Genomic DNA, 17602 nt, shown 5'->3' on the forward strand with positions numbered 1-17602 from the left:
AGATACGGAGACAACCTAACTGTCCTTCAAGAGATGAATGTGTAAAGAAGATTTACTACACACTCACACACACTCACAAATATTATTCAGCTTTGGAAAGAAGGAAATCCTGTCATTTACATCTACATTGATGGACCTTGAAGGCATTCTGCTACTGAGATAAATCAGACACAGAAATAAATATACAATTGTATGGTATCACTTATATGTGAAATTTCAAAATCCTGAACTGATAGCAACAGTCATTAAGACAGTGATTTCCAGAGGCTGGTGGTTGGGGAGTTGGGGAGTTGAGGAGGTGTTGGTCAGAATACAGCCTGCAGTCAGAATATAAATATGTTCTGGGGTCTAATACATAGTGTTGTGATTACAGTTAATAATACAGTATTGTATACTTGAAAATTGCTAATAGACTAAATCTTCAATGTTCTCACTCAAAAAAATTATAATTATGTGATGTAATGGAGGTTTTAGCTAATACAGTGGTGGCAGATTGATACAGATAAGTATCAAATCAATACATTGTATGCCTTAAACTTACAAAATTATCATTAGTTATATCTTAATAAAAAACTGCTTTGATAATGTACTTTAATGCAAAATATACTTTCAGATAAGGATAAAGAAAACTAATTATCATAATTATTAATATGAATCTGTAAAACTTGTGAAGATCTTGTGGAAAAGACCATCACTAATTGCTGACTGTTCTAGTTGATGGCCAGTATAAAAGGAGGGTCAAATAACAAATGATGTTACTTTTTTTTCTTCTCAAAATGTGTTTTTGAAAAAGCACAAAACAAGTTAACTTCAGCCACATACAAATATTCTGTAATTTTATTCCTTCCTTTCTCTTTTTGGTACTGATGTCACAAGTTACATCTTTTATATTGTGTATCCATTAACATTTTTTATGATTAAGTTTTTTTTTAATATTTGATTTTTGAATTTCTTTTGTAGAATTTAAAGAGATTTACACATCATCATTATAGGACAACAGTATTCTGTATTTGTCCATGTATTTGCCTTCATTAATGAGATTTATACTTTATATGCTTTCATGTTGCAGTATAATATATTTCAACTTGAAGAACTTCCTCTAGCATTTTTTTTTTTTTTTTTTTGTAATGCAGGTTTGGTAGTATGAACTTCCTCAGCATTGTTTATCTGGGAACATCTTTCTTTCTCCTTGATTTCTAGAGGACAGTTTTACCAGATATAGTACCTTTGGTTGGCAGTTTTTTCTTTCAGCACTTTCCATATTTCATCCTATTTCTTTATGGCCTATAAGGTCTCAGAGTTTTATGGGATCCCCTTGTACATGATGAGTCACTTTTCCCCTGCTACTTTAAAAATTCTCCCTTAGTCTTTGACTTGTTGGCAATTTGATTATAATGTGTCTTGCTGTGGATTTCTTTGGGTTCTTCATCTTGGAAGTCTGTTGAGCTTCTTCAGTCTGGAAGTCCATTAACTTTCCCAAATCTGAGTTTTCAGGTGTTCAAGGTTTTTTTTTTGCCATATTTTCTTTCAATGAACTTTTTTTTAACCTCTTTCTTTCTCTTCCTTCTCCTTCATGTATGCATTGGTTTTCTTGACCTTATTCTGTAAGTCTCTTAGGCTTCTTTTGTGTTTTGTTCCTCTGACTGGATAATATCAAATGATCTGTCTTTGAGTTTACCTTTGAGTTTATCTTCTGCTTGACTGAGTCTGCTTTTGAGCCACCCTAGTGAATTTTTCGATTCTGTAATTGCACTCATCAGCTCCAGAATTTGCTTTTTTTAATCTCTCTGGATAGTAATTTTTTAATGCAGTGTTTTCTTGAGCTTAGAGAGCATCTTTATTTTGGGTATTTTGAATTCTTTTTCAAGTAATAAATATTTCTATTTCTTTAGGTTCAGTTTCCAGAGATTTATATTGCTCCTCTGGGCCACATTTCTGTTTCTTCACGCATCTTGCAACTTTGTGTTAAGATTCACATTTTTGAAGAATCAACCACATATCTTGATTTTTATAGATTAGCTTCATACAGAGGAAGACCCTCAGCAATCACCCCAGTTACAGATTATGGTGCCTCTAAAACTTTTGGGAAAGGATACAGCTCCTCTGGGTCTGCGTGGGCAGTTTCTCAGTTGGAGAAGCTTTTGCAGGTTTCTTATTCAAGAGCTTTTGAGATCTTGCTCCCTCTGGTGTCTATCTGCAGCACTGCAAGTTCTCTGTGCTTAGCAGCCAGCCACCTACCTCATCAGCCGCCAGGCATCCAAAGTTGGCCAGCTCCCCATTACCACCCCAGGTCAGGCGAGGTGCATGCCAGTATTTCAGGCAGTCTTTTAAAAAAAAAAAAAAACTAGAATGCCAGGCACACCTTCCACTTTTTTCCCTCCCTCCTGAGGGAGAAGACTTGTTTTGTCCCTTCCCCTAATTGTGCTAAGCTGTGCCAACTCTGCAACTCTAGGCTGTGCAAATCACCTCCCACTTTTCTTTTTTCTTATCTACCCTCAGGAATGTAAAAATGCCATTTTCCATCAGCACTCCAAGTGAGGTGAACAGAAACCAGTCCCTTGAGTAGCCCTCTGAATAGCTGGAATGTTGAACACCCTTCCATTCTCATTCCTCCCTGGAGTGAGAAACTGTGAGCTGGGGCATTCTCTCCTGGTACTGAGCTGTGACTGCTTGGGGGAGGGACTGACATGGGTAGAGTGAAATTGCTTCTCTTACCCATTTCCAGGTGTCTGTTTTTGGCATCATGTTTTCCTGGTGCATTACAGCTTCTTAACCAGATTTTGGGAATCTCCTGAAGGTATTTTGATCTGTACATTGTGGCTAAATCAGTGTTTCTGTGGTAGACAAAGCCTGGGACTTCCTATTCTGCCATCTTGCTGACATCTATCCATGATTTTATTACTTATTACATATTTTTCATTGTGTAGGTTAACTTTTTGAGTGTCTGGATTTTTTTGTTTTCCTTTAAAAGTATATTAATTTTTGTACTGACAGGTAGTTAACTTATTGGAGAATCTATTTGATCAGCTGGAACTTGTTTTTAAACTTTTTTTTCCCCCAGCATGGTTTAGATAGAGTATCCTTTGCTCTAGGGCTGAGTCAGCCCTACTAATAAGACAGGACCCATCTGTTGTGTTTACTAAATGCCTTGAGTGTTCAATGATTTGTCACAGCTTGAACACTTCCTGCTTGTGAATGCTAGAAATTATTTGGCCTGTAGCTCTTTGGTAATTGTTTCTTGTCTAATATTGGATACTTTAATCCTGAGTGTACTGTTTAATATTAACAAGGGAGGCTCCATTAGGTTCATGGAACTTTTTCTTTGTGTATTTCCTCCTCTCTGGTCCTCTTGCCCACCAATTCCAGTCACCTCAGCCTCTCCAAACTATAGCCTCAACTTAGCATGGTCACTCTTATATTGCTTGGGATCCTGTTCCTGATCTGGAAAATGTCTCCAAGTAGAACTTCAGGACAACTATAGACCTACTTTTTTTCAGACAGTTGCTGTCTATTGTTCAGTATCTTAAAATGTTTTATATATTTTGTTAGATTTTCTGTATTTTTCCCCACTCTAGGAAGGCAAATCTAAGTGTAGTTACTCCATTGGGGTTGAAAGCAGAAGTCTTCTTTCTGTACATCATTATATGTCATCGGTTCTATAATGTTTAAATCACTGTATTATTATATCATTACCACAGTGGAGTCAACTATCAGGAATAAAATAGGGAAAAGACAAAGTGACTCTTGGAAGTGTGCAATTCTTAAGATGTTAAAAGTTGCAGGGGTATAATAGGGTGTAACCTGCCTACTACATATGAGCAGCACTCAGAGTATCACGGGATATCAGCCTGTATGTTTTTCAGAAGAAATTATGAATGCCATTCAATTAATTGGACTGAATAAAGCAGTGTGGTTAGGAGGGTTTCTGGTATACCAAATGATATTGAATGTCTGTAGATTTTCTTTTTTAGAACCTAAGGTTTTTGAGAAATCAGGTTAGAGTCACTCTTTCCAGGATGCTTTTCCTGAACCTATTCTTTGTCCTTATATATTCTTTATCAGTTGGCTTATCTGTTTTCCCTATTTACTGTGACTTTCTTGATGACTGAGACAGTCTTACTATATTTATCTTAGCAACTAGTGTAGCTCCCACAGCATTTGAATGAAGAAATCTTTTCTTTGTGAATAAATACTTTAGGTCTTCGCTTTATCAGCCCATCATCATTTGATTCCACAAACTCTTCAGAAGGAAATAAAACAGGGAAATGATCCAGCCTTGATCAGTTGGGGTCAAGGTTGAAAGGAAATTTGAACTGTGGTCAAAAGATTGATTTTGAACCAGGTGGGAAAACCTATAGTGAGTTAGTTTCTTGTTGCTTTTAAAAATTTTGTTTATTTTGGCATACCTGGGTGGGTCAGCGTTTGGGCGTCTACCTTCGTCTCAGGGCATGGTCCTGGGGTTCTGGGATTGAGTCCTGTAGTGGGCTCCCTGCAAGGAGCCCGCTTCTCCCTCTGCTTATGTCTCTGCCATCTCTCTGTGTGTCTCATGAATAAATAAATAAAATTTTTTTTAAAAATTGTTTATTTTTAGGATTTAACCTTTTTAAAAAGTTATTTTTCTTACTTATAAATTCAAATACTGTTTTGCCTTTGTTAACATGCATAAAATACTATTTATAAGTAAGTGAAATAACTATTGGTTTTTATATTCTTTAAATAGTTATGTAAAAGGAATGCATTAAGAATTTTCTCATATTGTATTTTAATCCCAGCATATATTTTCCAATCCCTTTCTGGTCAATATAGATAAGGATTTCCATTTTTGTTCCATAATCAGCCATAGCCACATTGCCTGCTTTCTCTGTATAAGGCACTGGGTTGGGAACTCTGGATGATTGGAAGAATAGTGTCCAATCTTTCTCCCTTTTTTTTAAGTTTTAATTATTATTCCAGTGTAATTTATGTACAGTGTTTACATACACATTAGTTTCATGTGTACAATATAGTGATTCAACAATTCTATATGTTACTCAGTGCTCATCACATTGTGCTCACTTCAAGAGCACATACACTCAGTGCTCATCACAATAAGTATACTCTTAATCCCCTTTATCTCATGTTACTCATCTGCCCACTCCCCTCCCCTCTGGCAGCCATTAGTTTGTTCTTTGTATTTAAGAGTCTTTTTTTTTCTTTTGTTCATTTGTTTTGTTTCTTAAATTCCCCATATTTATTCTCATGAAATAATATGGCATTTGTCTTTTTCTGACTGATTTATTTTACTTAGCATTTTACCCTTTATACCCTCTAGATTGATCCATATTGTTGTAAATGGCAAGATTTCATTCTTTTGTATTGTGGAGGAATATTCCATTGTATGTGTATACACCACATCTTCTTTATCCGTTCATCTATTGATGGACAGTTGGGTTTCTTACATATTTTGTCTATTGCAAATGATGCTGCAATAAACATAGGGGTGCATCTATTATTTTAATTAGTATTTTCATATTCTTTGTGTAAACACCCAGTGGTGGACTTACTGGATCATATGGTAATGTTAGTTTTAACTTTTTGAGCAACCTCCATACTGTTTCCACAGTGGCTGTACCAGTTTGCATTTCTAGCAGTGCACAGAGGTTCATTTTTCTACACATCCTTACCATCATGTGTTGTTTTTTGTGGTTTTGGTTTTAGCCATTCTAATGGGTGTGAGGTGATACCTCATTGTGGTTTCGATTTGCATTTCCCTAATGATTAGAGATGTTGAGCATCTTTTCATGTGACTCTTGGTTGTCTGGATGTCTTCTTTGGAGAAAGGTCTGTTCATGTCTTCTGCCCATTTTTAAAATAGATTATTTGTGTTTTGGGTGTTGAGTTGTATAAGTTCTTTTCTATTTTGGATACTAACCTCTTATCATATATATCATTTGCAAATATCTTCTCCCATTCAGTAGATTGTCTTCTTGTTTTATTGATTGTTTCCTTTGGTGGGCAGAAGCTTTTTATTTTGATGCAGTGCCAGTAGTTGTTGTTTTTTTGTTTGTTTTACTTTTATTTCCCTTGCCTCCAGAGACATATCTAGAAACTTTTGCTACAGGTCTCACATTTAGGTCTCTGATCCATTTGGAGTTTATTTTTTTGTATAGTGTAAGTACTTTGGTTTCATTTTTTCCATGGAGCTGTCTTGTTTTCCCAACACCTTTTGTTGAAAAGACATTTCCCCATTGCATATTCTTTCCTCTGTTGCAAATTAATTGGCCATATAATTATGGGTTTATTTCTGGGCTCTTTGTTCTGTTGATATATGTGTCTGTTTTTGTGTCAGGACCATAGTGTTTTGATTACTACAACTTTGTAGTATGTTTTTTTCTTAGTATGGAGTCCCACATGAGGCTTGAACTCATGACCCTGAGAGTAAGACTGAGCTGAGATCAAGAGTTCAATTTGGGGGTAGGAGTGGGGGGAAAGAGTTGGACACTTAACTGAGTGAGTTTCCCAGGCGCCTAGTGGTCCTGTAATGTATCTTGAAATCTGGGATTAGGATAAATAACTCCAGTTCTCTTCTTTTTCAAGATTGCTTTGGCTATTTGGGATGTTTTGTGGTTTCATACAGATTTTGGAATTATTTGTTTAAGTTCTGGGAAAAATACTCTTGGTATTTTGATAGGGATTGCATTAAATCTGTAGATTGTCCTGGGATGTATGCACATTTTAGCAATATTTGTTCTCCCCATCCATGAATATGGACTGTCTTTCCATTTGTTTGTTTCACATTCAGTTTCTTTCATCACTGTTTTATATTTTTCATTTTTATTTATTTTTATTTATTTTTATTTACTTGTGATAGTCACAGAGAGAGAGAGAGAGAGAGAGGCAGAGACACAGGCAGAGGGAGAAGCAGGCTCCATGCACCGGGAGCCCGATGTGGGATTCGATCCCGGGTCTCCAGGATCGCGCCCCGGGCCAAAGACAGGCGCCAAACCGCTGCACCACCCAGGGATCCCTGTTTTATATTTTTCAAAGTACAGATCTTTGACCTCATTGGTTAAATTTATTTCTAGGTGTTTTTTATTATGTTTGCTGCAGTGGTAACTGGAATCGTTTTCTTAATTTCTTTTTCTGCTACTTTATTATTAGTGTACAGAAATGCAACAGATTTTTATATATTGATTTTATATTCTGCAACCTTACTGAATTCATTTATCAGCTCTAGAAGTTTTTTGGTGGTCTTACGAGTTTTCTATATGTAATATATTATCTGCAAATAAGGTTTTAATCAGTTTGGATTCCTTTTATTTCTGTGATTGCTAGTAGCTAGGATTTCCAGTACTATGTTGAATAAAAATGATGAGAGTGGAATCCTTGTCTTTTTCCTAATCTTAGGGGAAAAGTTCTCACTATTTTACTATTTGGTATGATGATAGCTATGGGTTTTTCATATATGGCCTTAGAAATATGTTCCCTCTAAGCCTACTTTGTTGAGGGATTTTATTATGGATTGATGTTGTGATTTGTCAAATGCTTATTCTGCATCTATTGAAATGATCATATGTTGTTGTTGTTGTTTTAAGATTTTATTTATTTATTCATAAGAGACACAGAGAGAAGCAGGCTCCTCAAGGGGATCCTGATGCGGGACTTGATCCTGGAACTCCGGGATCATGCCCTGAGCCAAAGGCAGACACTCAACCTCTGAGCCACCTAGGTGTCCCAATCGTACGGTTTTTATTCTGTTTCTTGTTGATGTGATGTATCATGTTGATTTGCAAATATTGAAGTATCCTTGCATACAAGGAATAAATCCTGCTTGATCTTGGTGAATGAGTTTTTCAGTGATTGTTGGATTCGGTTTGCCTAATATTTTGTTGAGGATTTCTGTGTCTGTGTTCATTGAGATAATGGCCTTGAGTTTTCTTTGTAATGCTTTATCTTGTTTTGTTATATTCTGGTAATGTCTGTCTCATAGAATGTATTTGGAAGTTTTCCTTCCTCTTCTATTTTTGGAATATTTTGAGAACAGGTTTTAAGTCTTCTTTAAATGTTTGATAGATTTTACCTGTGAAGCCATATGGTCCTGGACTTTTGTTGGTTGGGAGTATTTTGATTTCTGACTCAATTTCATCGCTGGTAATTGGTCTGTTCAAGTTTTCTATTTTTTTCCTGATTCAGTTTGGGGAGGCTATATGTTTTTAGGAATTTATCCATTTCTTCTAGGTTATCCAGTTTGTTGGCACATAATTTTTTATAATATTCCTGTATAATCCTTTGTATTTCTTTTTTTTTTTAATCCTTTGTATTTCTGTGGTGTCAGTTATTTCTCCACTTTCATTTCTGATTGTGTTTCTTTGAGTTCTCTTTCTCTCTCTTTTTGAGAAGTCTAGCTAAAGGTTTATCAATTTTGTTGATCTTTTCGAAGAATCAGCTTCTGGTTTCATTGATTTGTTGTTTTGTTTTTTAGTTTCTATTTAGTATATTTCTACTCTAGCTTTTATTATTTTCTTCTTCTGGATAGCCTGTCTCTTAATGATCTTAACCATGTTGAACAAGATGACATGCTGATATTTGACAGTTTTTGGTTTGTAAAAGGAACAGAGTCATTTGACTCTCTGATAGTTAGAAAGCAGGATCTGGGAATACAAAAAATAACAAATTATATGATATGGTTTAGTCACTAAATTATGTAGCAATTTGAAAGAATAGAGGATGAAGAAATTAGGAAAAATCTTTGGAGAATACAGTGTCAGTTTCAGTCTCTAATCAGCTAGAGGGACCTCTGAACGTTTAGTTTTTTCTTGCTATTAATAACTGAGTTAACCTGGTAAGCCCTAGAATTTTTTAATGTTCATGTTTTTATTTGAATACCATTTTTTTATTCTTTTGGTCCCACATTTATTCTTTCAATTTATTTTTTGTATTTAAAAAAATAACAAAATGTATCATGCTAACCATTTTTAAGTGTACAGTTCAGTAGTGTTAAATATATTCACACTATTGTCAAACAGATCTTTAGAACTTTTTCATCTTGCAAAGCTAAAATTTTTTACTCATTAAATACCTCTGTTCCCCCTTGCAGCCCCGGGTTACCATCATTTTTTTTTTTCTGTCTCTGTGAAAATAGACTATGTTAGATACCTCATATATGTGGGATCATTCAGTGGCTTATTTCACTTAGCATAATGTTCTCAAGTGTTATCCATATTGTAGCATATGATATGACTTCTTTCCTTTTTAAGTTTTTTTTTTTTTCAGAATTACTTAAATTTTTTTGGCATACTGATCCATCATTAACAATCAATGCCATAAACCTGTCCATCACCTTAGAAGTTTTTTCCGACCCTCTCCTATGTCATTATTATAGGTTGTTTTGTTAATAAAATACTTAACATAAGATCTACCCCCTTAACTAATTTTTAAAAGATTTTATTTATTTGAGAGAGAAAACAGAGAGGGATTGGAGGGAAGAGCAGAGGGAGAGGGACAAGCAGACTATGAGCTGAGCATGGAGCCCGAAGTGGGGCTCAATCCCAGGACCCTGAGACTACTACCTGAACTGAAATCAGAAGTGGATGCTTAATGCACTGAGCAACCGAGGTATCTCCTCCTTGTAAATTTTTAACTATACAGTTCAGTTTTGTTAACTATAGGCACTATATGCAGTTCAGCAGACCTCTAGGACTTATTTACTTTATGTAATTGAAAATTTGTACCCTTTGACTAATATCTCTCCATTTCTCCTTGCCCCAGCCCTTGGAAAGTACCATTCTATTCTCTGCCTTTGTGGGTTTGAATATAATATAGTACTTGTTCTCTGTGTCTGGCTTATTTCACTTAGCATAGGTTCATCTGTGTTGTCATAAATGGCAAGATTTCCTTCCTTTTTTTAAAAATTTTTTTTCCTTCCTTTTTTTAATGCTGAAGAGTATTCCATTTTGCATGCAAGTGTATGTCTGTGCCATACACATTTTAATTATTTGTTGACTGATAGGCATTTACGTTGTTTCCCTGTCTTGGCCATGGTGAATAATGCTGCAGTGGACATGGGAATATAGATATCTCCTTGAGATCCTGATTTCAGTTCCTTTGGATATATCCAAGGTGGGATTGCCGAATCATATTGCACTTCTGTTGTTAGTTTTTTTGAGGATCTTCCATCCTGTTTTCCAAGGTGGCTGTTTCAATTTACATTTCCACCACCAGTGTACCGGGGATCCCTTTTCTCCACATCCTCACCAACACTTGTAATCTTTTTTTTTTTTTTTTTTTTGATTAAAGATGTCCTACCAGATGTAAGGTGATATCCCATGGCAGTTTTAGTTTGCCTTTCCCTGATGATTACTGATGTTGAGCATATTTTCATATATATGTTGGCTATTTATGTATTTTTTGAGAAATGTTTGTTTACTTCTTTTGCCCATTTTTAAATCAAGTTATTTGAGTTTTGTTTGTTTGTTTTGCCATAATGTTATAGGAGTTCTCTATGTGTTTTTTTTCCCTCTATGTGTTTTGAATGTTAGCCCTTTGTTAAATATATGGTTTGCAAATATTTTCTTCCTTTCCATAGGTTGCTCTTTTATTTTATTGTTTCTTTCGCTGTCCTGAAGCTCTTTAGTTTTGTGTAATCCTGCTTGTCTCTTTTTTTCTTTTGTTGCCTGTGCTTTTAGTATCAGATCCTTTATTTTTAAGGCTGAATATTATTCTGTTGTATGTATATACTACATTATCTTTATTCACTCATTTATCGGTGGACATCTCAGTTGCTTCAAACATTTTAGCTATTTTGAGTAATGCTGCTGTTAATATGAATGCACAAAAATCTCTTCATGACTCTACTTTCAATTCTTTTGGATATAACCAGAAATGGGATTGCTTGGATTATATGATAGTTCTATTTTTAACTTTTTGAGGTACCTCTTCATGTAGAAGTTTTCACAAATTATCATTGCTGTTACTTCTACTAAACTATATGAAAATCTTATTTCTTGAATAATGCAATTTTTTTTTTTTTAATATCCAGGGCCCTTGCAGAATCTCCACCATCTGTAAACAACCTAAAGAATGAACTTGGTGATAAAGGGAAGAATAAAGATGAAGGGGAAGTTTGTAACCATGAAAAAAAAGCTGCAGGTGTTTGTCTTGAGCCTCATCAGGAAGAGAAAAAGAAGAAACGTTCTGGATTCAGAGACAGAAAAGTATGGAACACAATCTTATAAATTAATCAGAACTGTTTTTAATTCTAAATTAGAGTAATGTGGTTGGGTCTCTTTTATCATTTATTTCAGATGATTCATATTCTCCTTGCAGATACCACCTCTCTGCTATTTTCTGTCATGTTCTAAGGCAAATGTACTCTTGGAATGTGAAGTTAATGGAGCTAGTGAAGATCTAGATTGGTAATCAGGATTTGCATATATTTTCTTCCCTCTTTTAATGCAACTACTTTAGTTGATTCTTGCTTTCCAGACCTTTCTGATGCTAGATGTTCTTGGGTATTTTGAATCTTTGGTTCAACTGATTTATGATGCCAAGTTGTAAAGGCAGAATAACATCTCTTTGGAAATATACAAATATTTCCAATAATTCAACTAATTTTGATGATAATAGAAGCTTTGAATGCCCTCAACATTTTATATCTTTAATACAATCTGCTTTTTATAGAGGTCTGCCTCAGAAAAATTTCAATTCCAGTGTAGTAATGCTTATGATGATGAGCATTTGAATTCAGGAGACATGAGTGATGAAAAGTCAAAAGGATGAATTTCTTAGACATTTTGCAGGTTAATGTTCAAGTTTAAGGAATTGACTTCATTTGCTAAAATGTAGCTAATTGCAACATGATAATCTGAGTTATTTCTGTGTTGTGTGTTCGTATGGTGTATATTTGCAAGAAGAGTTCCTTTGAGAAATTTGGATCATTTTTTTGTTTGGATCAAGTTATTAAATATGTCTTTTTATTTCTTAATTCCATTTCTAGTTGAGGTAAATTTGAACAAAAATTATATATTACAAGTTAATTGTCAACTATCCTGGTATTTCCACAATGATACATTTATTTAATCTTTTGCCCTGAGTGATTTTGAGTAAAATTCCAATTTATCTGGTACCAGCACTTTCATTTTTAGTCAAACTTTCCTTTTTACAAAATAGAGATAAAATTGCCCAAGTAAGCATTTATTTTTGAACTTTCCATTTTCTTCTCCTGCTTCCTGCTTAGCAGTGACTATATATCATACTTCCCAGAAAGAAATGAAAGCCTGATAAGTGTAATTTACTTAATTTGTAACTCCCATGGCTATAAAACCTTTCTAACCTATTTCTGAAATCATTCTTCTTTCATTAAAGTCTCAGTAGAAGACCGGTGTTTTTTCTATTCAAGGATAATTGTTCCACATGTTATCCTGTTTCCCAACAACCTGTTTCAACACTTATTTTTTCCTCTGTCCAATTTCCTCAGTTGCTCTTTGCTTTTTCACTGATTATATAGTATACATAGACATGTTAAGGAGCTTTCCATCTTTAATAAAATAATAAATTGCATTTTTTAGCATGTGTTGTTTTCTCGTTTTTTTTTTTGTTTGTTTGTTTGTTTTGTTTTGTTTTTGTTTTGTTTTGTTTTGGCTTTTGGGTTTTTTTGTTTGCTTGGTTTTTGCCTTTCATTCTTTCCCTGCTATACCAAGCTGCTCCAGTCTCTACAGGCTATCTTTGACATCCTCACCTCGCACTTAAACTCTTTGGCTTTGTCCTTTTATGTTGTCTTGATTTTTGTGTAATATTTCAAATATTCAGAAAGAAAAAAATAGAATACTATAATGAACATACATGTATCTGACATTGATTTTTGTCAGGTTTTAACATTTGACTATATTTGCTTCAGTTTTTTTTCTTTAAAGATTTTATTTATTCATGAGAGACACATAGAGAGAGGCAGAGACATAGGTAGAGGGAGAGGCAGGCTCCCTGTGGGGACCTTGATGCGGAACTTGATTCCAGGACCCCAGGATCACAACCCGAACCAAAGGTTCAACCACTGAGCCACCTATGTGCCCCACTTCAGTTTTTTTTAAAGAAACAAAATGAATATATAAAGTACGTTGCTGTATACTTTCCCAAATCCTATTTTTTTCTCTTTTTCGGAGGTAGACCATTGTCTTTAATTTGTAATTTATTAATGTTATGCATAGCCTGGTTCTTTTGTGTGTTTTATATTTATTTTTTTATTTTTTATTTTTTATTTTTTTTTTTTTATTTATGATAGTCATACACACACACACACAGAGAGAGAGAGAGAGAAGCAGAGACACAGGCAGAGGGAGAAGCAGGCTCCATGCACCAGGAGCCCGACGTGGGATTCGATCCCGAGTCTCCAGGATCGCGCCCTGGGCCAAAGGCAGGCGCCAAACCGCTGCGCCACCCAGGGATCCCTGTGTGTTTTATTTTTAATTAAAAAAAAATTCTCAGGTGCAGAGAGTTAGGACAGTCCTATCACTCAGTTTATGTTATACTATCATTGTACATACTCCTCTCTTTTATTTAATATTTATATTCTTTTATCTTGTTTCATTTGAGTTATTTTTAATTTTTTAATTTTTAATTTTTATTATTCCTCTGGCACATCAAGTCCTGAATTCTAAAAAAGTCTTACTGCTTCAGTGTTGCTTCATGGCCATTTCTTTTCTCTTGGAACTCTTCTTAAATGTAACTTGGATCTCACAATCTGTACTGTTTATCTTGTAACTGTTCTATATTTTTTTCATTAGTTCTTCCCCTACTTTCCTGGGGTCTCTTCCTTTTCTTCCCCTCTTTTTTTTTTTTGTGTGTGTGGTGGTAAAGTAGTTAAAACATCACATTTATCATGTTAACCATCTTTAAAGTATACATTTAATCACAGAGTGTCACCACCTATCATTTCCATAAATTGTTTTCATGTTATAAAACTGAAAATCTGTACCCATTAAATAACTCTTTACTACCCCTTCCCCCACCCCCTAGCAACCACCATTCTGCTTTCTCTCTGAATTTGAATACTAAAAGAACCTCATACAAGTGGAATCATACGGTATTTGTATTTTTGTGTTTGGCTTATTGTACTTTGTGTAATGTCTTCAGGGTTCGTCATGTTTTAGCATATGTTGGAATTTCCTTATTTTGAGGGATATTCCAGGGTATGTATATACCACATTTTGTTCTTGCACTTATCCTCTAATGGATACTTGAGTTGCTTCCACATTGTAGCTGTTGTGAAAAATGATACTGTGATCATAGGTAAACAAATATCTATTGAAGACCTTGCTTTCTGTTCTTTTGGGTATGTACCCAGAAGTGAAATTGCTAGATCATATGCTAATCCTATTTTTAATTTTCTTATGGAACCTCCATACTGTTTTTCACAGTAATATACCATTTTACATTTCCACCAGCAAGGGTTCTACTTTTTTCATATCTTTGCCAGTGCTTGCTATGTACTATTCTTATATTAGCCATCCTAACAGATGTGAAGTGATATCTCAGTATAGTTTTCATTTGCATTTCTGTAATGATCAGTGTGATGTTGAACAACTTTGCATGTGCCTAGTAGTCAGTCATATTTCTTCCTTGGAGAAATATTTGTTCACATCCTTTGCCAGCTTTTTAACTCTGTTATTGTATTTTTTTAATTATTAAGTTTTAGGAGTTCTCCGTATGATCTATTTGTTAACTCCATAACAGATATATCATGTGCAATTATTTCATCTCATTATATAATTGCCTTTTTACTCTATTGACATTATCTTTTGATGCACACAATTTTTAAAATTTCATGAAATGCACTTTGTCCTTTTTTTTCTTTGTTGCTTGTGCCTCCAGTGTCATACCCAAGAAATCATTGCCAAATCTAATGTGAAGATTTCCATCTATGTTTTCTTCCATAAGTAATATAGTTTTAGGTCTTCTATTTTGGTCTTTGATCCATTTCAAGTTAATTTGTTTTAAAGATTTATTTATTTATTTTAGAGAGAGAGAGAGTGGGTCAGCACATGAGAGTAGGAAGGGAGGGGTATGGGGAAGAGAGAAGAACAAGCAGACTCCACACTGAGTGCAGAGACAGTCACAGGGATTAGTACCATAATCCATGAGATCACGATCTGAGCTGAAATCACAAGTTGGACGCTTAACCAGCTGAGCTACCCAGGCACCCCTCAAGTTAATTTCTTAATATGGAGTTATATAAGGGTTCAGCTTCATTCTGTGGCATGTGGATACCAATATTCTCAGCACTGTTTGTTGAAAAAACTATTCTTTTTCCATTAAATGGTTGTGGCTCCCTTGTCAAAAATCATTGACCATGTATGTGAGGGTTTATTTCTAGCTCTATATTCTATTACAATGGTCTATATGTTCTTTTGATGACTAGTTTTGTAGTAGGTTTTAAATCAGGATGTAGTAGTCCTCCAACTTTGTTCTTTTTTTTCAAAATTTGTTTTGGGACACCTGGGTGGCTCAGTCAGTTAGTCTGCCTTTGACTCAGGACATGATCCAGTTCCACATCAAGCTCCCTGCTCTGGGATGTCTGCTTTTCCCTCTGCCCTTCTCCCCTGCTCATGATCTCTCTCTCTCCCTCTCAAATAAATAAATAAAATCTTAAAAAATTTTTTGTTTTGGAGTCCTGAGAGATTCCATGACACGTATTAGTTGTTTCCATATCTTGGCTATTGTGAATAATGCTGTAATGAACATGGGAGTACAGATATTTCTTCAAGATATTGATTTTATTTTCTTTGAATATATACCCAAAAGTGAGATTTCTGGAAGATGTGGTAGTTCTATTTTTAATGTCTTAAGGAACTTCCATACTACTTTCCATAGACGCTGAACCAATTTACATTTCCACCAACAGTGCAAAAAGGATCCCTTTTCTCCATATCGTCACCTACGCTTGTTATCTTTACTCTCTTTTTTTTTACTCTCTTTTTAATTAAATATTGTATTTATTTACTGAGAGGGTGGGTGGGCAAGGACCCCAACATGGGACTCAGTTTTAGGACACCAGGATCATGACTTGAGCTGAGGCAGATGCTTAACACACTGAGCCACCCGACTGGTCCTCTTTTCTCTCTCTTTTTTTTAAACTTTTTTTTTTTTAAAGATGTATGTATGTATGTATGTATGTATTTTTAAAGATTTTATTTATTTATTCATGAGAGACAGAGAGAGAGAGGCAGAGACACAGGCCGCAGGAGAAGCAGACTCCATGCAAGGAGCCGGATGCGGGACTTGATTCCGGGACTCCAGGACCATGCCCTGGGCCGAAGGCAGGCGCCAAACCACTGAGCCACCCGGGGATCCCAATGTATTTACTTATTTGAGAGAGAGAGAGAGAATGTGTGTGTGCATGTGCACAGAGGGAGAAAATCTTCAGGCAGACTCCCCGCTGGATATGAAGCCTGATGCAGGACTCGATTTCACAACCCTGAGATCATGACCTGAGCTGAAACCAAGAGTCAGAGGCCCAATCAACTGAACCATCCAGGCACCCATCTTTTCTCTTTTTGATCCTAACTATCTAACAGGTGGGAGGTGATATTTCCTTGTGGTTTTGATTTACATTTTCCTTTTTTTTTTTTTTAAGATTTTATTTATTCATAGAGACAGAGGGAGAGAGGGGCAGAGACACAGGCAGAGGGAGAAGCAGACTCCATACAGGAAGCCTGACGTGGGACTCGATCCGGGATCTCCAGGATCACATCCCAGGCTGCAGGCGGCGCTAAACCGCTGCGCCACCAGGGCTGCCCTGATTTACATTTTCCTGGTGATTAGTGATGTTGAGCACCAAGCACCTTTTTACGTGTCCATTGATCATTTGGATGTCTTCCTTGGAAAAATGGCTTTTTAATTCAGTCTGCCCATTAAATTGAATTGGTTTTTGTAGGATTGTTTTCGTTTTCGCTTTTTTTTTCTTTTGGCTTTTAAAGTTTTTAATTCCACCTAATTAACATACAGTGTTATACTGATTTCAGGTATACAGTATAGTGATTCAACAGTTCCATATATCATCCAGTGCTCATCATCACACTTGCAGTCCTTAATCCCCATCGCCTGTTTAACCCATCTCCCCATTCCCTTCCTCTTTGGTAACCACCAGTTCTTTATACTTAAGAGTCTGAATTTTTTGTTTGGTTGATTTTTAAAGTAGACTCCTCACCCGGTATGGAGCCCAATGTGGGGCTTAACCTCACGAGATTGAGACCTGAGCTGAGATCAAGACTCAGACACTTAACCAACTGAGCTACCCAGGTGTCCTAAATATCTGTTGTTGTTTTTTTTTAAGATTGTATTTATTTATTCCTGAAAGACACAGAAAGAGAGAGAGAGAGAGGCAGAGACATAGGCAGAGGGAGAAGCAGGCTTCATGCTGGGAGCCTGATGTGGGACTCGATCCTGGGTCTCCAGGATCACACCCTGGGCTGAAGGCAGGCGCTAAACTGCTGAGCCACCCAGGGATTCCCTAAATGTCTGGTTTTTGTCTTTATTTCGTTTGCTAGTTTTTTGTTTCTTATATTCCACACATAAGTGAAATCATATGGTGTTTGTCTTTTTCTGACTTATTTTCATTTAACATTTTACC

General features: G+C 35.6%; 1 protein-coding gene across 2 annotated transcripts in view; it reads left to right on the forward strand.

Annotated features, from left to right (window-relative positions):
- Positions 1 to 17602, forward strand: part of MICU1 (mitochondrial calcium uptake 1) — a 247358-nt gene that overhangs the window by 63441 nt on the left and 166315 nt on the right. For both annotated transcript variants that reach the window (XM_055325234.1, XM_055325233.1), the window contains one exon: positions 11018 to 11192. In XM_055325234.1, coding sequence (XP_055181209.1) covers positions 11018 to 11192 — 175 coding nt within the window. The remainder of the gene's footprint in view (positions 1 to 11017; positions 11193 to 17602) is intronic.

The sequence above is a fragment of the Nyctereutes procyonoides genome, unplaced genomic scaffold (assembly GCF_905146905.1).
Source record: "Nyctereutes procyonoides isolate TBG_1078 unplaced genomic scaffold, NYPRO_anot_genome, whole genome shotgun sequence".
NCBI classification, from domain to species: domain Eukaryota; kingdom Metazoa; phylum Chordata; class Mammalia; order Carnivora; family Canidae; genus Nyctereutes; species Nyctereutes procyonoides.